General features: G+C 40.0%; 3 protein-coding genes across 3 annotated transcripts; all 3 read left to right on the top strand.

The window, feature by feature from the left end:
• Window positions 1-6,501: 6,501 nt before the first annotated feature.
• Window positions 6,502-12,579, top strand: LOC104453452 (acetylserotonin O-methyltransferase). The gene is made up of 2 exons (XM_010068011.3): window positions 6,502-7,333; window positions 12,230-12,579. Exons 1-2 carry the CDS (start codon window positions 6,536-6,538, stop codon window positions 12,527-12,529), a joined length of 1,098 nt encoding a protein of 365 aa, XP_010066313.2. The 5' UTR covers window positions 6,502-6,535; the 3' UTR covers window positions 12,530-12,579.
• A 408-nt stretch (window positions 12,580-12,987) lies between these two features.
• LOC104455525 lies at window positions 12,988-14,550 on the top strand (the record flags this gene model as incomplete). Its single annotated transcript, XM_018859590.2, has 2 exons — window positions 12,988-13,544; window positions 13,663-14,550. Coding segments are annotated over 2 exons (1,209 nt in total), but the record flags the coding sequence as incomplete, so codon positions are not given.
• Window positions 14,551-16,178: 1,628 nt separating this feature from the next.
• LOC104453451 (heterodimeric geranylgeranyl pyrophosphate synthase small subunit, chloroplastic) lies at window positions 16,179-18,741 on the top strand. Its single transcript, XM_010068010.3, has 2 exons — window positions 16,179-16,749; window positions 17,551-18,741. The coding sequence occupies exons 1-2, from the start codon at window positions 16,393-16,395 to the stop codon at window positions 18,217-18,219; spliced, it is 1,026 nt and encodes a 341-aa protein (XP_010066312.1). The 5' UTR covers window positions 16,179-16,392; the 3' UTR covers window positions 18,220-18,741.
• The last annotated feature ends 4,390 nt before the right edge of the window (window positions 18,742-23,131 follow it).

The raw sequence follows: 23,131 nt of genomic DNA, 5'->3' as shown, positions 1-23,131 counted from the left end.
TACCAAAAGATCAAGCGTTTGTAGTCAGAGTCTAAAGAACATCAGAACCACTACTGTAAGGATGTTAGATATTAGTGCTTAGAATCTGAAGAACGTCATAATCAAATTTTGGAGCATAGTACAAGGTTAATATGATTGGCCATTTTATCTCTTCTGTGTGTTTTTATTAAAATACACGAAAATACTTTGGAAACACGTGTATGAGTATTTTTACTTCCATTGCGATCAAACTTTGATATTAATTTACTTATACAAGAATACTTGTTTATCAAAACAAACCAATATGGGCTTACCAGAGTGCCACTTCCCATGCATTCATTCATCAGCCCGAAGAGTGCATGAGGGGATGGCATGTATAATACAGATTAAAAAGTTTTTGGTGTCATTTCTCCTATTCAAGATCATGACAATTTATTTAAAAATTCTAAAGCCAGAATGTTCTTTATATTGGGCGTGGAGGCATTGTCTCATTCGTGATGCGTAAATAGCACTAGCTCAACATGTGTCACTAGTGTGGAAATTTCATTCATTGTCTATGATCGTACTTGTTAGGTTGGCTATGATTGAAGAGTAGTAGAAGTAGGGATGTTTATGAAGCTTTACAAGAACTCTTTGGACAGCTTCTTGATCGAGAAATTATAAGTAGAAGCGCTAAACATACTCTAAAAGATGAGCCTGAAATAAATAGTGCAAATAAATGGGCATTGTTAAAATTTGGATTAGAAATTCATGATGGTTACTCAATGTTCACAACTAACAACCACAATAAGACTGGAATCCACTAATATTCTTCAAAACAAATTATAATCAGCACATATTGCTCTCATCAAATGAAATCACACCATCAAGATACAAGTATCGCCGTCACTTTTGTACACTTGCTTTTTTCATGATCACCAACAATGGTATCCCATAGAGATATTATAAAAAATACACCTCTATTATCAATAAGAACAGAGCAAAGAAGAATACTCAGAGTAATAGACTAGTTTAGTTCGTTTCCCTCCAACTCAACTACTTCTTCTTTTTATAGCCATCCAACCTTTGATGACCATTTCCAACTCAAATCCCTCATGTAGCCGCTAGTTCCACTATTTCCAATAGCAAAAGGTCTCTTTGTCGCTCGTCAACATCAAAACGTCTCTCTGACAGATGCAATTTCCCAAAACAATTAGTTATGCTTCTATCTAAGTCTGTCTCCTGATCATAATTGACAAGATTGCTATGATTCTACTCCAGTACTCTTGCTACAAGGAAGGCTTGTCAATGACTATTTTTCTTATGATCAACGTTTCAACCAGATGACCAAGTGACCAATACCTTCTAGTACTTGATATCAGCATGATCCATTGCTCATTATCAATATGTGCTTGTTATCATCAATCTATTGATGTTGTTCATAGTCACACCATATGGAATGACCAATGATCAATCATCCAATGATCCTTCTACATATGTCAACTTCCAAAAAATTTAAGTTGATGAAAGATTGTTGACATTTTAGACATGTTCCCCTCTTATGGATAACTTCATTGTTCTTCACAGAACTCACATTAATCATCAATATCATCTTAGTATTCCATTTCATCTTATAGGAACTGATTTGCCCACAACCTACTAATCTTGCCAGCAACCCACTACTTCTCTAAGTGATTCGATCTTCTATCTTCTCATATTTCCGAGTATATTGACCATCATGATTCTACCTAACTATTCACATTTCCATCGTCCTTCCAAACTTTACTGAATATCCTCGTCCTAGACTTGTTCACCATCATATCCATCCAAATGTTCACCAAATCTTGACCATTCTTCTTGACTTGTTCACCCTCAAGTAAGGTCATTCTAGATGTTCACGATATTTCAAGGTCCTTCCAATCTATAGACACCTTGACAAAACCTTGTTCACCATTAATAGTGGCAAAGCACTTCTCATATTAGTTTATCTAGTTAGGACACCATTTGTATATTAACTTGCACATTTGCACTTGGCTCTACTCAACTAATACAAACTTCATGAGCATATAATAACCGATTTGGGGTTGCAATTTTTATTAAGGATTCATAAAACGGTTGCCTTTACTTTGTAAATTTCTTCACTAGCTATTTTGATCATTAATAAACATTATAAGATATTTTCTCGAACTGCGGTTTCAAGAGAATTAAATGCAAAGACATAATTCATTTTTTAGGAAAATGACTTATTGGGAAAAAAAATTGACCAACAAAAAAAAAAAAATTAATCTAGTACATCCCAAATTATCAACCAATCCATCAATTAATTTCGATTTTCCCCAACTAGTTTACTTGATCTTCTCAACTGGCTTAAGTAATGTTTTGATTACACTCTAAAATGCAAAATATATTTCTCACCATCTGCAAAAGCAGTTAATATAAAAATGATGTTCACATCATGCAAAGAGTCTGGACTTGTAAGAAGATACCAGCTAACTCAAATTTGCAAAACCAAGAGATCCTTGCCAGTAGGGTGGGTGAAACCAAAGAATTAGGCTAGTGAAAACTTGACCGATTTCAAAATTCTAACATATGTGGGGTAGGTTCCAAGTTCTAAAAATTTAGGAACTTGTTTTGACAGATAGATTTCAAGTTTTAGGTAGGTAAAACCCGAAATTTAGAATAAGTTTTTGTGTTTTCCTTTGTCTGTCTTTGCATGATCATATGGTATTCCATGACATCCAATAATGAGTAAATATCTGAAACCATTAGTTTGAGCTTTCATTTTATGATTAAAGCTTTTACTTTATTAATGTTTCATATTATTCGTATGTCTAAATATAAGTTATGGTCAATGAATTGTAACGGCAAGTGGTGATAGTTCTATTGCAATCATTCAATTAACAGGCAAGCTCATTTTTAAGTTTTATCTAAAAATTTCTGATTTTTGTGATATTTTTCAATTTTATATGAAATTTCTGAGTTTTAAATGTATATTATTTGTTATCTTTTATTATCATCGGGAATTGTTTGAATATTGGGTTACAATTTTTTAGGGATCTTTTTCCTTACTACTTAAGAGAAAAATACTCACATAGTTATTTTTAAGGTGTTTTTTGGTAAGATTTCCGAATTTTCTGAATATTTGATTAATTTTCTGAATTTTTAAATTCTTTATTATTTGTATCTTTTAAAATTACCTATCATCATTGTCTCTAAAAGGGGAAAAAAGCATCCAAAAATTGTTATTATTATATTCAAGAATGGGTTCGGACCGGATTTACCCAATTCGAATTGTTGAACTGAACCATATATCATATCTGATCCGATCGGATTAAAACGAACTTTTTTATAACATTTAAAAAAATATATTTTCTCCTCTTTTTTTATCTTTTTTTGCCTCTTTTTGTTTTGTCTTTTTCCTGCGCGACTTCCTCTTCTTCTCCCTCAAACGCAACCTGCTGAACACTGTCCTATCACCGGTCGACCAATCGTCTACTCCAGCAACCTAAACGAAAACAAAGCGGACCATGGCTTCTGAGAGAGAGGGGGGGAGTTATTTGACGAAGGGCGGCGAACGGAAGGAGCAAGCCAACGTGCTCTCAACGGCGGCAAATAGAAAGCGATGGTTGAGAGAGAGAGAGAGAGATGCAAAGGAAAATGGAGGAGGTCCCTCCAAGTCTAGCTGGAGATGCCATCTTTGGACTTGCAGAGAGAACCTCTACAAGTCGAAAAATGGATAATTCAAATCCTAAATGGATGCAGTGGAGCTTTGTAGCTCCACCATTACGACAAAGTCCCAATGGCATGCAAATTATCAATTTGGGTCGGAGCTGGGTTGGGACCGGTCGACCTAGAGAAGAAGAAGAAACAAAAGGGCGGCGAGGGTGAGCAAGAAAAGGGAGTGGCAACCTGATGGCCGGTGAGGCAATTCAAGGGTGAATACCGCTGTTGCAGGCTGACGCTTTCGAGAAGTTGCAGAAGGTCGGTGGTTTCTAATTTGGTTACAATTAGTTGGCATCTTTTCCTTAAAACTCCGATGACCATCATACAAAAAATGAAAATCAATAGGAGGCGACAATTGTATTGAGTTATGACTTATTAGTATTTATGTCAATTAGGCTTTTTAATCGAAATTGAAGTTCTTTTATGTTGATGTTGGAATATGCACATCATGTGCACGATGTTGGCACAGCACATGCACGGCACACTTATGGCATGTGCACAACAGTTGTGGCATGCACACCACACTTATTATACATGCACGGCACAATTAAGCAAATGGTGAAGTTAGACCACTTTTAACCTTACAAATGCAAATATGGTTGTGATTATCACTGCGAGTCTGTGTTAAGCAAAGTATCAAATCTTATGATCAAAGCGACTTGTGCCCCAATGACAAAGACATTAGCTACGCTCCTACTTCTTTTCTCCTTATTTGCGAGTAGCCACTTTGAAACGTTATCGTTGACTTCGATCTCAATGTCTTCTAATTCCTGCAAAGTAAGTCAATTGACACCTTACGTCAATCAATTGCATAAAGCTACAGGAGAAACTTTTAAAGAGCCCAAGTATAATTGACAAGAAGCAATCCCGTTGTCCAACCAAAAAGAGAATCATAGCATCAAAACTGGGGGGAAAAAGGGCATGCGCAAAAAAAAAAAAAAAAAAAACATTTTGGAAACTTTAGTTCAAAGTATAACGAATAGTAACAGACAAGCATACCCTGCCCAGTTCATGAGTCATTGTTTCTTCTTCTATTTCAGCAGATAGTTCCACTATTTCAAATAAGGGTCCCTCCTCTTCTTCTTCTCCCTCTCTTTCGTCGTGCTCGTCTCCTTCTTCTCCTTCATTAAATAGAATTAGTAAGAACTCTTGGTAGCTCTCACCTTCTTCTTCTTCTTCTTCTTCTTCTTCTTCTTCTTCTTCTTCTTCTTCTTCTTCTTCTCCTTCTTCATATAAATGAAGGCCTCATCCTCCTTCTTCTCCCCCTCTTTCGCTGTGCTTGTCTCCTTCTTCTCCTTCATTGAATAGAATCAGGAAGAACTCTTGGTAGCTCTCACCTTCTTCTTCTCCTTCTTTGAATAAAAATAGTATGAACTCTCTATAGCTCTCATCATCACCAAAGGGCATATGAGAATCTATTCTAACAAGTAGATTTCAAATTTCAAGTAAAATCTGTTTAGAATCTCAGGCCACTCATTGCTATTTGCCAGTCGACCTATTCTAATCAAGAAACATCGTCGTGAAACATGCCTTTTCTATCTCCATCTCCCTGAAACTTGCTTTGTCCAACGAAGTTCGCTCAAGATGCGACATTCGGTACGAAAGATTATTCTATTTTCTACGTTGCTTCAGCATGAAGATGAAGAGAAGCCCAATCAATGGCCCGGTTGTTTTCTTGTGGAGTCTCCGAAAAGTTAAACATGAGGGGGACAAGAAAAGGTTAAAATGATTTGGAAGACGACAGATCTTGACGTTGCGGTGTGCCCATCAACTCTTCATGTATGCTCATCTGATCCATCCAATCTTGTACAGTTGTACTTGTCCCCCCGAGGGTTTCGTGGCATTGTAAATGAAGGTCGCCGGAATATATCTTTGAAATTTACCTGCAAAACACAATTTTCATACCGGCATATGGAGATATGGGCTTGGTCCAACATCAGAAGTTTCCTAGGGCATTTTCCAACCAGACTGAATACGAACTAGATTCTCTAAGTGGTGTGCGGTTGAACCGCACTAAACCGCAAAAAAAGGGCTAAAAATATCGACCTACATTACCCGATTAAGTCAATTGGTTTGATCCAAGTTTCGTGAGTCTTGTCATCTTATACACTACTACTAAGGAGTTCGAGGATGAAATGACATGGGAAATAGATCATTTTCGTGTTGGACAGCGCGGTTGCATCAATCAGTTTTTTTAATCTGGTACTTGATACTATACTTTAGACGATGAAAAAAAGCTAGCAAGGACAAGAAGTTAGCAGCGCTATGGTCCATGCACTTTCAACTCTATTATGCCGAGGCAATGAGCTCTACATGAAAAATTATTGCGTGAACTCGATACAAAAATTTGTATGTCGTGTGCATAACCTTGAGGTTTAAGTTTAGATAATTTGCCTTTGACCGGACGGTCTAAACCTGACTTTCCTCATTATTTACAAGTAAAGGATCTTAATTTACATTATCGATGCAAGTAATATAATTTGATTATCATCACAAAGATGTTCGATTGAATAGATTAGTCATGTGAAAGAAACAACTAACATGAAAAATTTTATTCCATCTCACCATGTCATCTTTATATGAAACGTCACTTTTCGAAACAAATGAAGCATGTGAAAATTGCAAGGTCACTTTTCAAAACAAATGAAGCATGTGAAAATTACAAGACAATAAGAAATGATTGTCTAATCTCGTTCTAGTGTTACCTTAAAATCAATTTAAGACTAAACTACTATAAATTAGGTGTAGGATGAAATACCTATGCAGTTCTTCTCGTGATTGCTAATTCTAGTAACAAGTTGAGTTTCCATCTGCAAGCTTCATCAATCAAAACCCAGAGAGAGAGAGAGAGAGTATGACACTTGAAAAACCAGCAGCAGAACCAACACCAACGGCGCAAGTCGCCGGCGACAAGGACGACGAAGAAGCAAAAGCCGGGGTGGACATCTGGAAGTACATCCTCGGCTTCACTAAGATGGCGGTGGTGAAGTGCGCCATCGATCTCGGCATTGCCGACGCCATCGAGAGCCACCCAGATCCCTCCATCTCTCTGCCCCAGCTCTCCTCCAAGCTTGGCTGTTGCCCCTCCTCCCTCCGCCGCATCCTCCGCTTCCTCATCCACCGCAAGATCTTCAGGCACCACGCCGACACCGACACCTACTCACAGACCCCGCTCTCTCGCCTCCTCCTGACCAGAGGAGAGAAATCAATGGCCGCTTTAATTCTGCTCGAGACCACCCCCGTGATGCTCGCCCCATTCCTCAACCTGAGCTCTCAAGTGTCTGCAGCAGCTGCCACAGCTCCTCCGCCTTTCGTGGCGGCGCACGGTGACGACATTTGGGTATACTCAGCAGCGAATCCCGGGCACAGCAGGCTCATCGACGAGGCCATGGCATGCGACGCAAGAGTGGCGGTGCCAGCAGTCGCCGAGGATTGCCCAGAGGTGTTCGAAGGTGTCCTGACCATGGTGGACGTCGGAGGAGGGAACGGGACCACCCTGAGGCTGCTGAGGAAGGCATTTCCGTGGATCAGAGGGATCAATTTCGACCTCCCTCATGTCGTCTCCGGGGCTTTACCGCCATGCGAGGGGGTGGAGCATGCCGGAGGAGATATGTTTGAGGGTGTTCCTAAGGCTGATGCTGCTTTCCTCAAGGTCGGTTGCTTTTCTTACTTCTTTTTTCTCCCTTTCTGGCAACGTATGTACGTCAAAAATTCATCCATAAACTAACCGGGCTAGGTACAGTTTTCGGACGTTTTGTAGGATAAGAAGGAAGCGCTATAATGACTAATTTATCATAATTGATTAGTTGACATGTTGACCCGATCTAGAATTCTCGATGCGATAGTCCTTTTCAATCCACGACATTAACTCCAGTGCATTTCAGATGTTATAACCCCTTATTAAATCAAACAAATAGAGCTCCATTGAATGAATCAACTTCTTCCTAGCTGGTCAATGTTTCGGGAAAAAGACTATATATGCGCGTACGAAAGTTGTTTTTCTTTTTCTTTTCTCTTGCCCTGCTCTCATTATTTATTAAAAATGAATTTTCTAGCATTAGTTCTGGATGCCCCACCCTTTCCCTTTGTGTCTCTCCCTAAGATGGGAGATAAAAGGAAGGAATAGTTTAGGGCGTGCATGATTGCGTTTATAAATTTTGTTCACGAACAGATTTTCTGTTTTTTTGTTCACGAGAATAAAAAACAACGAAACGCGTTTGTTTGTGTTTTTGTTCAAAATCTGTTTTTGTTAGGGAACAAAATTAGAATAGAAATAAGAAACAAAAAAAATTATTTTTGTTCGAAACACTTTTGAAGAACAAATTTTCTCTCTCATCTCTTTTTTTCTCTTTTTTTCTTCTTCTTTTTTTCTTCTTTTTTTCTTTGGCCGGTCCACGACCTCGGCCATGGCGGCCGACCGGCCGCCAAGGGCCGGCAACCTCGAAGGATCGCGGTCCCGGCGAGGCCGAGCGTCGTTGGTCCTCGGCGAGGCTCGGCGAGCTCACCTCGCCGTGGCAGGCGAGGCCGCCGACCGTCGTCGGCCGGTCGCCGACCATGGGCGAGATCGGCGACCAGCCAAAAGAAAAATAAAGGAAAAATAAAATTAAAAGAAACAAAAAAAAAAAAGAATAAAAATTTACCAAATGTGTTTCTATTCATTTTCTATTCTTGGAACAAGTTTATCAAACGCATCTTTATAGTCAAAAATTGTTCTCGAGAATAGAAATAGAAAATCTATTTCTAATCCCTAGAACACTTTTTGAACAGAAATACAAACAAACGCGCTCTTAGCTTCCAACCCCCAAAATAAAATATAATATAATAATAATAATAATAATAATAATAATAATAATAATAATAATAATAATAATAATAAAGTTTTATTTCAACCATTAAAAAAAAATTTTAGCTATGTAAGTTCTTTAATTTGTAAGATTTGCTCATCTGACTTTTATTTTATTCGATTAAGTCATCAAACTTTTTGTAATTGTGCAATATGGTCCTCTAACATTCTCCATTAGTGCATTCAACATCCTTCGGTCGACCACTAACTGCCCAAGTAGCAATCTAATGCGGTAGAAAAATGAAAGTTATTCTAATGTGGCGCCAATTAGAAGAAAACAACTGCTGGGAACTTGACTATGTTAGTTACATATTTTATTTGTTTATTGTTTTCACAATACAATTGTCATATTACACCCAACAAGATATTATCTTATCCTACATCCTTGGAGGAGGTCGTTGATTTTATATGTTCTCATATTTCTAATTACAAAAGTTACATAGAAAGTTAGAGATTTCTAGTTATGGCAGCTTATTAATACACAATTAATTACATATTTTTTATCAATTATTTGAGGGAAACTTTATTTCAAAGCTGAAAATTAAAATTCAATATAATTATCTAGCCAATTTTGACCTCGTAGTTGTTTTTCCAGATTAAGTTTGTAGGTTTCGAAAATTAAACATCGTTGATTTGTGTTTTCTTTTGAACTTTTCATATTTTAATATAAATTACAAGATGGGGGTTGCAAATGTATTTACACCTTCTTCACTTTCAAACTCACATCAGATTTTTTTTAGAGGACAATTTTAACATATTTTAATGTTTTGATCCACTTGTTGTGAGATTAATCTACAATCAGTATTAATTACTTTCTTCATAGAAAGAGTAGAACACAAAGAAGTTTCCCTTTTCTTTCCTTTATGTGCTTATCTTTTGTTAATATTTAGATATGACCTAAATAGAAGTATATTTGACATTTGATCATGTTTCTAATCTTATCCATATTTTAATCACTTTTTCTTTTCCATCTTTTATCAAGATCAGCTAGAATATTAAATTCAATTTTAATTTTTGACTTTGAAATATAGTTTCATTCATACTATTTGATAATAATAATAATAAGGCAATTAATTGTGTGTTCATAAACTGTCATAAATAGAATTTTTTTGTGATTGAGAATATAAGAGCACAAACTAAAACTTGACAACATTCTTGAGGCAAAGTGATAATAAAATGCAAGGTAAAATGATATCTTGTTGGGTAGAATGGACATTTGTAATGTGAAACTAATGAGAGATGATAGAAATAAAGATAGTTTTGTGATTCTAATGAAAAAAAAAAAACACAACAAATGAGAGAGAGAGAGAGAGAGAGAGAGAGAGAGAGAGAGAGAGAGAGAGAGAGAGAGAGAGAGAGAGAGAAAGAAGGTGTTTCGTAAGTTGCCTAGAAAAAGGAGTTTCTTAGCCAAAATAGGAGTGAAAATAGCACTGCGCTTTTTCTAAACCAATTTTTATATATTAGACATTAATTAGTGTTTGATAAATCCTACTTGGTCATTTTTAAGTTAGTGTTAATTGCTTTGTGGGAAATGGTGTGCGCATCAAGTACACACCAAACATACTGAAAAACTACTTTACTAATGGATTTATGGCATAATTATTATACATTTGCATGTGGGTAATATATATCTGGTTACGGACTTTTAGGGGTGTAAACGGGCCGGGCTTTTACAGCAAACTTGGGCTTGTTCGACTTGGGTCAGGCTAGGCCTGAAATTATTTATCAATTCTTCAACATTAAATAATATAATTCGTTCCCTCGTAAATCTCATTATTTCAATAGTATAAGAAAAATAATTAGTTCGCTTGTGGTATTTCCATTTTCCCATCCAAAATAGAAAACTTTATCTATAAATCCAGAATGATTGAAAAAACTATATCATAAATAATGTTTCAAATTTGGGCCAGCCCATTTCGAGCTTCACAAGATGAAAACATGTATAACAGAATGAACCCGATATCCGACCCAAGACTATTTGGGCAAAGGAATTTCAGGCCGGTCCGAATTTTCGGCTCTCCATTTTCACCCCATAGCGAGTAGCGACAGCCCCAATCTATCAAAAACAGTGCTTTCCAGACAAAAAGAACAAGAGTCGTTGAGAAAATAATTGCGAAGACCATGGGATAAACGTAGTACATATTCTTAAAAGGTTAATGCCACAGAATACCAGAAATCAGTATATTTATATATCCCAAATTAATTTTTAGATCATAAATTAATAAATTCATAACAAATTTACTCTCGATTAATTTCTATCAATTTGTTAAGTTGGATACATGTTTGAGGTTTCACTCTCCATTTGTTATAAGTATACTAGTTTGTGATTTTTGATGATATTAATTCAATTTAATGAAAACCACCAAAGGATAACTTTGTTATAAATGTTTCAATTTGGGATTTTTTTATGATCAAAAAATTAGTTTTTGCTAAATTTGTCACAAGTGTGTCAATATAAGATTTTTGGTTGTCAAAAAATTAATTTTGAGTAAATTTATTGTAGCTGTACAAGTTTAAGGTTTTCGTAGTATTAACCTATTTTTAAGAGGTGTCTTTTATTATGTTAGTGATGATTGGTTGGCTTTTTAAACATGGAAATATATTTTCATTTACATTTCTTTCGCCCAATTCAACAGTTGATCTTAGAACCCCCACATGTATCAATTACCCATATGATAACAAGTGAACATCCAATTGGAATTTTGTACATCTCTTATTAATTCTTACCAAACCGATTGTGTCCTCAAACGAAAATCATGTACTGACGGTGTAATCTTCTATTGTAAGAAAAAGTGTGTGATTGATTTGCAAAGTTAAATCATGAAATCGCCTATTTCATATACCACTAATCGAGGTTTATACAAATGGATCATCTTCAAACACATAACAATCTATAGAGGCACTCTTTCATATGCATGTCTTTATTACCTCCGTTTTTTTTTCTCAACTATATTTATTCAACCTTGCATCTAATTGATGAGTTACAGATGGTGAATACCACCTACATGAAAAGTGGCTAACATATATATTTAAAAGCTACCAATCATAGGCATGCTTAGAGAAAGGCAAAATTATAACTTTGACTCAATATATAATATGTTCCTTAAACTTTTGATTTATTCAAATTAATCATTAAACTTTAGTCAAATATACAATATTGTCCTTGAACTTTTAATTTATTCGGTGTGGTTCTGAAATTTTGGAACATACTTAATATGGAAATATTTAATGCTGACCTTAAACTTGAATTCATTTAATGTGATTCATGATATTTAGAGAAATGTTCAATATAATCTTTAGATTATATGATAATATATAATATTATCCTTACATAAATTCAAGTTCGTGGTCAACATTAAATATTTTCATATAGTTTATGGACTAAATTAAATATGTACCATAAGTTCATAATCACATTAAATGAATTAAAAGTTTAGGAAATTGCACATTTTGTTAAAGTTCATGGAATACATTAAACAAATTAAATATTTAGGGATGACATTACACGTTCAGGGACTATTTGTGTAATTATCTTTAGAGAAAATTCACTCCACCTAAGAATGAAGGAAAATGTGACCCCCTTTTTTCTTTTATCCCTCTATGATATTAGTCTTCTTAATTCCAAGATAATCCCTTAACACACACGCATGTGGTCAACTTTTCAAGTGTGATTAACAAAGACTAGCATGTTTTGAACATGTATAGTCGGTTCTTCACGACTGGTCAGATAGTGAGTGCATCCAAATCCTGAAGAACTGCAAAGAAGCCATCTCGGAGAGCAAATCAGGGAAGGTGATAATCGTGGAAGCCGTGATCGATGAAGAGAACGACGGCAAGTGGACTGACGTGAGGCTGACCCTCGACATGGTGATGATGGCTCACACCGGGGGAGGCAAAGAGAGGACCGAGAAGGAGTGGGCTCACGTGCTTCGCCAAGCCGGGTTCGCCAAGTACACAATCAAGCCCGTGCGCGCCGTCCAATCTGTCATCGAAGCATTTCCTTGAAAAATATAACTAAGGGAAATAAATTGGTTGTCTATCTTTATAGTTCAGTGGACTTGGGCGTTGTTTGTATCCTTAAGACATGCTTGTTGACTTTGTATTCTCCAAACGATCTTCGTAGCTCCTTCGTCTTTCTCTGTCGTCTTGAAACCTTGTCGATGTCATCTTGAAATAAATTGGTTGTCTATCTTTATAATTTAGTGTACTTGGGTGTTGTTTGTATCCTTAAGACATGCTCGTTGACTTTGTATTCTCCAAACGATCTTCGTAGCACCTTCCTCTTTCTCTGTCGTCTTGAAACCTTGTCGATGTTGGATCTCCAAATGATGACATCTGGTAGTCATTCGCGAATCAAGTTTTCAGTTCCTCCGGGGAGCCGTGGGAGAAAATATTAGATGATCTAGGAGCGCCAAGTGAGCGTACTCCCCGATCAATCAGAAAGTTTCATATGGCTTATTTAAAAAATTTCTCCTAATTATAGGCGTACGCACATTAATTGCTGCCCACCTGCTCAGAGAGCTCTCTCCTCATTCTCCTTCCGAAGGAGGAAGACCGATGCTTTCTCTCTCCTTCCTCTCGTGAATTCACTCTCTTTGGTGCTAAATCGCTCTCTTCTCCGGCGCTCGCTTTCTCTCTTGGTGGGTGTCACTTCTTCGCTCTCTGCTCCGGCGCTCGTGCTCGTTAAGTCTCACTCCACAAAAATCCAACGAGACTTCATCGTCCTCTCAGTCTCCATCAAGAAGAAAACCCAACAGCAAGCGGCGATCGTTTTTTGTGCAAGGGAAGAAAAGGAAAGAGCCCGACTCGGCAGAGTTCATATCCGCGCTCGCGCCGAGAAACACTGCTTAGCTCATGATGATGGTGTCGTGTCCCAGCCAGGCCGCCACCGCTGCCGAGGACGCCTCCATGGCGCTCGCGCTCGTCGAGGCCGCGTACCAGACGGGCAGGGGGTCGTCCACGTCTCGCCGGGGTCGGACAAGTCAAAAGCCTCCAGGGACGCGCTGGGGGCTAACGGTCGGTACGTCCACATACAGTTCACTCTCTTATTTTCCCCTCGAGAAAAAGTTAGTCATCTGCCTATATATTCGCATACGTAGTCCCTTCCCTTCTTATTTCATTTCTCACGTTGAGCACAGCCTGCTGTGTTTTCTTCGACCTTTATCACAACGCTTGCTGCAACGTTCAACTTCAATGGTGCCAAATCGAGAAACCCCCGTCGGATTGTACCCTAAAGCCGGCAACAACATCCGGGACAATCCTTCGAGACTTTCCATGGAGACCCTTCAAAGAACCTTCTCCGACACAGCCTCCGAGCTTAGCAAAGAAGCCGCCCGCAAAGCCGATGGCAAGGTGAGGCCGCTGCCGCTGATCTATGAGCTGGAGGATGCAAAGTGCAAGTGTTGCAGGATGTCTGAGGAGTACACGCCGGAATCCGCAAGGCGCATCCGGGAGAAGTTCTCGGGAAAGATGGTGTGCGGCCTTTGCACGGAGGCGGTGCGCGTGGAGATGGAGAGGAACGGCGGGAGGAACTGGGAGGAGTCGCCTGACACGCACATGAGCGCGTGCATGCTGTTCAACCGGATTGGGCGGGCGTACCCGGTGCTCTACCAAGCGGAGGCCATGAGAGTCATCTTGAAGAAGAGCTCGAGCGGCGGCTGTTTGAGGGCTAAGTCTATCAACCCTAGAGACAAAGGCGGACTGAAGAAAGCGACCATCGCGAGGAGCTTGAGCTGCATTCCAGCTATCACAAGAGACCAACTACGACAGAACAACGGTCAATTGAAGTAGGCCGAATACTCGTGCAGATGAGGTTCATTGTCGATGAGTCTGAAAGCATAGCAAATTAATGATAGTAGGCCTCGAACGGATCTATATATCGCATCTGTCCATATATACAAGCTTCATCTTCGATTGAAGAAATTAGATGCTTTCGATTAGGAGAGATGAGGATTATGATCGATGGTTAGTCATGTATGTTTGAACAATATATCTTAGGATCTTATACATCTGCGAATGTAAATAAATACTTGAAGGGTTGCTTTAGTTGCAGAGAGGTGCAAGCGTATTCAAGCATAAGTATCAGAACTATCAGTTCTGTCTCCGTTTTTTGGCTAGGAAAATAAGGAGATTCATGGGTACTTGAGTCACAACAGAAGTTTAGTCTCTCGTTATCTTGCTGCGATCCATAAATTTCACTATAAGAACCTATAACTAGACATCAATCCATGTGCACATCATGCGGAGATGATAGGAAATAATCAAGGTCGTGGTGGGGAGAGAGAACACGACTGCTAAGATTGTTATCGGTCAATGAAAGCACCGTTGAAGTTTACCGCAAAATACCAAGCAACAGCTAACCATCTGTTTTCTACACTGCATCAAATCTCTCTTCACATATGTAACTCGTGTCGTCACAAAGAGGGCGACCTTTAACGCCATCTGTATTGTTCATCAGATGAATGACGTCATTACAAATATTCGACGAGGGCACGCACAAATTGCAGGATGTAATGGCATATTATGATCCTGACGAAGAGAAAATATAATTAAGCAAGGGCATAATAATTCATAGACGAGCACCCGAACAAGGTATAAGAAAGGAGGACAAAAATTTCTCGACCAAGTGTTGCTTCTAATACCGTAATACTACGATGAGAGTGGATCGCCATGTCCAATTCCTCAGGATGGTCGGAGGTGCTGGAGTGGTTCCCCATTTTCTTTCTGAGAACGGTCGTCCGACGCAGAGCATCCTTCCACGCCTCCTTTTCTTCTTCCCGGGATGACCCTTCTCTTCTCTTTCATTTGGGCAAAGACCAGTGAGGAAATTTACAAAGAAAAATGGATGGCAATGACTAAAACATGAATCCTCAAAATCTAAGGAAAGAATCTGGAGAACCAGATTGCCAGCCATACATTATGTAAGAAAGGAATGAACTATTTTCTATTTTTAAGTCTAAGGCACAAAAAAAAAGGAGGAAAAGAATGAGTGAGCCCCCAGCGCGTCCCTGGAGGCTCTCGACTCGTCTGGCCCCAACGAGACGTGGACGACCGCCTGCTCGTCTAGTACACGGCTGCGACGAGCGCGAGCACCATGGAGGCGTCCTCGGCGGCGGCGGCGGCGGCCTGGCGGGGACACGACACCATCATCATGAGCTGTGCAGTGTTTCCCGCCATGAGTCGGGCTCTTTCCCTCTCTTCCCTTGCGCAAAAGACGATCAGGGCTTGCTGTTGGGTTTTCTTCTTGATGGAGACTAAGAGGACGATGAAGTCTCGTTGGATTTTTGTAGAGTGAGACCTAACGAGCACGAGCGCCGGAGCAGAGAGCGAAGAAGCGACACCCACCGAGAGAGCAAGCGAACGCCGGAGAAGAGAGCAAGCGAGCACCGAAGAGAGAGGAAAATGAAATATCTCTATCTCTCCGCAGCAGGTGAGCAGCAATTAGCCGTGGGCAGGCCTATAATTAGAGGAAATTTTATATTTTCTCTACAGGAACAGCAAGGGGATCACTCGCTGACGCGGAGCCACATAAAACTTTCTCATTAGTCGGGGCGCACGCTGACCTAGTGCTTCGGGACCACCTAATATTTTCTGGAGAGTGGCCCGCCGGCCATCACTCGTCGAAAGAGAGAAGAATGAATGGATAAAACTCGCCCCACCACCGTTCCCACGTTCCACAGTGCGGAACGCGACACCTCTCTCAGTGCACAATCTCATCTTTTCTTCTTCTAACCCACTGTCCACTGCGCTGACCTGAACAAGACCCAGATCAGGAACAAGAACAGGAAGCGTTGCAGGAGCCGCAGGGAGGCGGAGAGACAGCAGAGAGAGCGGAGAGGGAGAGAGGGAGAGAGGGGGAGGTGAAAGCCATGGCCTTTTCGTCGATGCTGCCGCCGTCGCCGGCCCTCTGCCTCGCGAGGAAGCCCGTCAACCTGAGACCCGCGATCTCATTCCGCTGCCTCGCGTCCGCGGCGGTCCCGACCCGGTCCCCGAGGCCGAAGCCGTTCGATCTGAAGACGTACTGGGCCACCCTGATCGCGGAGATCAACCAGAAGCTCGACGAGGCGATCCCGGTCCAGTACCCGGAGCGGATCTACGAGGCCATGAGGTACTCCGTCTTGGCCGACGGCGCCAAGCGCGCGCCGCCTGTGATGTGCGTCACCGCCTGCGAGCTCTTCGGCGGCAACCGCCTCGCTGCGTTCCCCACCGCCTGCGCTCTTGAGATGGTGAGTGTGCTGGATTTAGCTGCCTGGTGATTTTCTATGTTTTGGTGGGGATTTCTTGATGAGTTCTGGATTCGGAATGGTGGTCGTGGGATTAATTATGGGTTGAGGAGGCGCTTTTGGTTCTGTGCGTTCGAGGGTCACTTTGGTGGGAGGAAAGTTTTCTGCTTTAATGTAAGTACTGGGTTTCAGAGGATCTTCAGCTTTTGGTTCTGTGTGTAGGAGGTCACTTTGGTGAGTGGGAAGTCTTCAGCTTTGGTGTAAGTACTGGGTTTTAGTTAGAGTTGAGCTTCTTGGAAAAGGTAGTTGAAGTGTTTTGGTGGAGACGGAGTGTATACTGAGAGTTTGAATGGCTGTGTTAGCCGAAACTGCATATTCAAGAAGCAGAAGATCATGGCAGCATCAAATAGATTATGATTTTTCGGTCTTGCGATTTGAGGACGACTAGTTAGTTAGTCATGTTTCCGATGAAGTCTTAATCCTCCAAAACCCAAGGTGAAACCTTACAAGGCAAAGAAGTCTGAATTGGGGAATCCATATAATTTAGTTCAGTAGTCATTGAAGCATTAGTTTTCTGGGCAGAATTAATAAAGATGCGTTTGTCCATCAAAGGTTTACAGTCTAAGGGCTAGATGTTATCAACAAATTAGGACTCCACCAAGCATTAAAATTTGAGTGAGACATTAGCTGATTTTTGAGAGAACCTCCTTTTTTGTCTCAGATTATGTCAAATTCTTCTGCTCTGAGAAATTATCTGATCTCTGATGTCATGGTCATTCAACAATCCATATTTGATGATTACAGGTTCACGCAGCTTCACTCATTCATGACGATCTCCCCTGCATGGATGATGATCCATCACGCAGGGGCCAGCCATCGAACCACACCGTATACGGTGTTGACATGGCAATCCTAGCTGGAGATGCACTGTTTCCTCTTGGCTTCCGTCACATAGTCTCACAGACACCATCTGACCTCGTACCAGAGCCTCGCCTCCTCCGAGTGATAGCAGAGATTGCCCGATCTGTGGGATCCACCGGAATGGCTGCTGGGCAGTTCTTAGATCTTGAAGGTGGTCCAAACTCGGTTGACTTTGTTCAAGAGAAGAAATTTGGAGAAATGGCGGAGTGTTCTGCAGTTTGTGGAGGGTTACTAGGAGGTGCCGAAGATGAGGAGATAAGAAGATTGAGGAGATATGGAAGAGCTGTTGGAGTACTGTATCAGGTAGTAGAGGACATACTTGAAGAGCAAACGAAGAGTGGAATGAGTGATGAGGAAAAAAAGAAGAAAAAAGGGAAGAGTTATGTGCGGTTATATGGGATTGAGAAGGCTGTGGAGGTTGCTAAGGAGCTCAAGGACAAGGCTAAGAAGGAACTCGAAGCTTTTGAGAAATACGGTGACAGAGTTGCACCTCTCTATAGTTTTGTTGATTATGCTGCTGAAAGGGAATTTACTTTTGGCAGCTCCAGTTGATGTCAGATTTACCGCCAATGTTGGATTTGAGTGTTTCTCACTGAACTACATAATACTGCCTGGTGTTTGATGCTTTGACAAAGTGATGTGCCACTGAGTGCTACCTTCTGATGAACTTGACCACATGAGCATAGGGTTGCTATGACAAGCTCTAAGAAGCGGGTTATCTTCTGTCATGGGGCCATGGCTGGAGATATTCGGTTGTTTGGTGAGTTGTTACTCGAAAGGTTTCAGTTTCATTTGCGGTTTATGTAATCTGAGAAGATAGGGGTATGCTGTATCATGAAGCTGTAAGATTCTCTTCCAGAATTCAGCACTTACGTGGTTAGATGATTGGTCAATGTTGATGTGTAAGTAACTTCTAGGGAGTGTACTTGGAACAACTCTGATTGGCCCAGTTTATGAATGGTTAAAAGTGGATTTGGCAAAGCTGTTTCTACTTCTGAAAAATTGCTTGTGTTGCCTTGGCGAGACTTCAAAGGGAAAAGCCAAATTGAAGCAATGATGGCTGATTTTCAAGAAGTAGCCAAAATTTTACGTTAACGTGTTTGTAGCTTTCTAAGTACAACAGAATTTGTAGTAACTTTATTTTCACTATTGAAGATATTTACTCCTCAATCATCTGTTATTCACTTGATCAGCATCCAAAATTTCTTTTCAAACCCGTGTTGTACCTACAGAGTAAAGCCAGTTCCAAAATTTCAAGTGTGGAAGTTATAGCAAACTCCAAATGCAATCATTGCTGGTTATAATGCTGGCTGTTAAATCGAATTCGCATTTCAACCGAAAAAAAAGAATCATATTCGGATATCCAGTTTGTCACTGGGTACTCTATCTCCTTGAATACTTGACCATGTTAATGAAGATTCTCTAAATGCTTGTATCCTAAGGCCTCAAAAGCAGCCCAACCTCTGAGAATCTACCATCTTCATTCTCCGTGCCCAGTAGCTTGCAGGTTCTTTTGTAGCATAAATTGTGCTTGTCGGATGAATTACGTTTGGGGTCATGTGATCTATGTTGGGTGCATGTTCATGGAGTGCATTCAGCTCGACTGAAAGCAGTAAATTTTTTCGCATATGCATAGTTTCTTCTTGGGTTGCCGTCCATTTGATCCTACTTGTAAATTTCTGTTCAATCTCATCCTCTGAGACGTTCTTTTTGTACAATTCAAGTCTTCTAACGTACTCTGTTCGGGCGGTCAAGTTATCTTGGCTGCATCCATGTCAGTCTATTCAACGATGGCATGGCTTGCTGAGACGGTAAATGATTTGGTGATGTGGTGGCACCTTGTAGGTAACAATGGTGCCGCGGACTTCGGTCAGTGCCGCCTAGGCCTAGTCATCGCGAGAGATGAAGAGGGTCATAACCCTTGCTGTCAGGGTCTCGATAGAACTCATCGCCTTAGTAATTCGACAGCGAAAGTTTTGACAGCAGAATCTACTGCTACAATCCCGCTGATAATGGACCAAATGAATCCCAATTCTTGATGTGCTTAAACGCTTCTAAGCCGCTCAATTGCATCGGATTCACTGCTATGATTCTGTCATATCTCAGTTGAGAAACTAGCAATTACAAAGATCTCTTTATGCGACCCATACGTAGAATATTTCCACTTGTCGACACATAAAGCAGTCGGCTCTGTCGATTATTAGCATTGGCATTAGAGACTTCTTATAATTGAAGCCAACTTGTTGGACTTCAGTTCATGATGTTTGGAAGTAGTGTTATGAGTTTTGAGCGGACGGACAATTAGAAAAGGACTTGCAGGATTACGGGGGTGCTACCGATCTATGTTGAAGCTGAAGTCTCTGCTGCGTAGACTCGTTTAACAGTAACAGATTAATTGAGTATGAAGAGATAGTGAGGGTCGTGATGGATCCAAAGAATTACCAGTTCTCATACGTGTTTTTGAATAGTGATGATCTCTCTTTACCGCATCATTCGTTGAATGAGTCTTCCTATAAGCTTTTTCTAAAAATTTAAGCTGTAAAAATACTCAGCGGTTTGCTTTAACATTCTCCATCATGTGAACACTAGCAAGAGACGAGAGCTCGAATGTAATGAGCATTATACGTGTGGACAAAGAAATCATGGAAAACACATAAATGGCAAGGAAAAGTAGAAGCCTCCTATTATGATACGCGGTATGTGCGAGTTTTACCTAGTAAATTTAATTTTCATGGTCATTTTGGCAAGATCTCTAAACACAACAAATCTTCTATCATTATGCATGTTTTGGTATAAATCTCTGATCAATGTACTAGAAATAATAAATTTATGCATATTTTGATCATAAATGTTTAAAGATAACTATTACCGCCTACGGTGGCCTAGTTGGATAAGGCTTCCATGATCTTTTGCGAGGAGGAGAGGAGTTCGAATCCCGTTGGCCGCACAGGATCTTAAGTGTGACGTCGAGGTGGTGGGTCATCCGCTAGCGTTACCCCGGGTTTACCTCGCCGGCTGCCGGCTGTACGGGGGTTTCCGGGTCATAAAAAAAAAATGTTTAAAGATAACTTCATTTTGAAGTATCTCTATGCAATTAGATGAATGATCAAAGATTAATGATAGATATAATTCCAATGGTGAAACCTTAGGTTATCATTTTGAAGTATCCCTAAGCTGTTAAATGAATGATCAAAGATTTATGGTAGATATAATTCCATCTACTTAACAATTGATGTAAACAAAGGCATATATCTAGGTAAGTTAATATTTGATCAACCTTTCTATCATTAATTATAGTATAGATTTTAAATATGTTTTATTAAATAGTGAAACCTTAGGTTATCATGTTTTGATTATTTCCCCGTACTAACCAAAGGTGTATCAGGCCTCCAAACCTTTAGTCACTAAAATGAAAGCCCAATATCATCTCGCATTACTTGTTATGATTGATCTAATTAAGTTGAATTTCATCTACTACACGTAATCAATTAAATGATGGATTTTTAATATGATACATATTTCATTACATTGCAATATTATCAATCGTCATTGTCACTTACACTTTAAGGTTTTCATATTTGGGGCATGCATTACTAGTCCCATAATGCATATAAAATCAGAGTATGTTAATGTAGGATAATACATAATTTGTGTAGTAAAAACCAAATCAAATTGCCATTAGGATTTCACAAAGATTGCAACTTAGGGTTAAATATTTTCATATTGTGTAGGGCACGCCATCTAGAAAATCATAAATTTACTAGGGTGATTTTTAGTAATCACATCATGTAGATAATTTTAGTTAATAATTGCATTTCATGCATTAATCACATCATGTAGAGTGAATAATGCATGAAATGCAATTATTAACTAAAATTATATACATGATGTGATTACTAAAAATCACCCTAGTAAATTTATGATTTTCTAGATGACGTGTGCTATGAAACTAATTAACCCTAAGTCTACATGCAATATTTGTGAAATCCTAATGACAATTTTTATTTTTATTTTATTATAAAATAATGTATTATCTTGAATCTATATGTATTCTAAATTAACATACTTTGATTTTGTATGCATTATGAGACTAGTAATGCATGCCCCAAAAATGAAAACTCAAGTGTAAGTGATGTGTAACGACATTTGATAATATTGCAATGTAATGAAATACTCAGTATATTTGAAATTCATCATTCAATTGATATCATATTGTTTCAAAGCAATTGAATTTCAACTAAATCACATTAATCATAACAAGTCATGTGAGAAATATTGGGTTCTGACATTAGTGTTCTCGGAGGCCTAACACGCCTTGATTAATGCAGGGAAAACATATTTAAAATTCTATACTAGAGTTAATGATAGAATTAAATCCTAATTTACCTAGAATTGAGGTTCCTTCAAGACTGAAGCCGGACTAAGCACGGGATCCACACAGTAATTACCATCGAACTGAGTATATTTGCAAAAAGGAATTGATGCTCGGCGGAGGAAACTGGAAAAGTAGCGATACCTGCTGGACAGTGAGCAAGGCGCGGCGGGTGGACTAGTGTTCGTTGTGAATCGCCGCCCCGGACTGAAGTCTTGCCGGTGTTGAAATCCGTGGCTAGCAGGGGCGTCAAGGTCACAAAGAAAACCGGGTACTCGGGAACGGCTGCACAACGATAAAGGCGTAGTGATCGACGTTGAAACTCGCCGGCAATGCTGAATTGGGCTGGACTCCACGGTAAAGACGCTGTACGCAACGAAATCGAGACACTGGACATAGGCCTTGCCGAGCGCGGAGAAGACTCGACGGGAAAGCCGGGAATGCTGCAGAGGAGCCGTCGAAACAATGACGCTGCTGGGATCTCCAGGAAAAACGCCGGGGCAGCGGGAGTGAGGCGTTTTAGGTGGCGGCGAAGGACGAGTGCTCGAGGCCGCCACCGCTGCATGAACCAGCCGACCAACACCGGAAAAAGGCAGCCGCCAGGAAGCTGGGCACGGCGGCGGAAATGGCGAACTGGGCACCAGGGGCGGCGAAGGAGAATGGAGGGTGCTGTTAGTGCGTAAATCTCTCGCCCACTTCCCTCGGCACCGAACGAAATCTTTTCCATATTGCTGAGTACTTCCCTCAAACGATGGGAAAAAATCCCATCGATCAGTTTCAATGCACATGTGGAATTTACGGGCCACGTCAGGAAGTTCGATGGGCTTGGCCGAAATTCAAGTTCAGGACCTCCCCGCTGGAGTCCATTAGCTTCAGCCCAGTGCAGTTTATGTGGGCTTAATGCTAAAAATGCTTTTATACCTATGTGCAAATTAACTATTATTTCCGTTTAGGAGTCGTGGTCCATCCTTAATTATTCTTTGCATTGCCAAAATTTAGGTATCGGCATTATATCTTTAACAATTGGTGCAAGAAGTGAGTTGCATTTATGTATATTGATGTTGAGATAAAATTAACTGAAAAACTCAAATT

This window comes from Eucalyptus grandis, chromosome 7 (assembly GCF_016545825.1).
Source record: "Eucalyptus grandis isolate ANBG69807.140 chromosome 7, ASM1654582v1, whole genome shotgun sequence".
Taxonomy (NCBI): Eukaryota; Viridiplantae; Streptophyta; class Magnoliopsida; order Myrtales; family Myrtaceae; genus Eucalyptus; species Eucalyptus grandis.
This window is presented reverse-complemented; position numbering and strand designations above follow the sequence as displayed.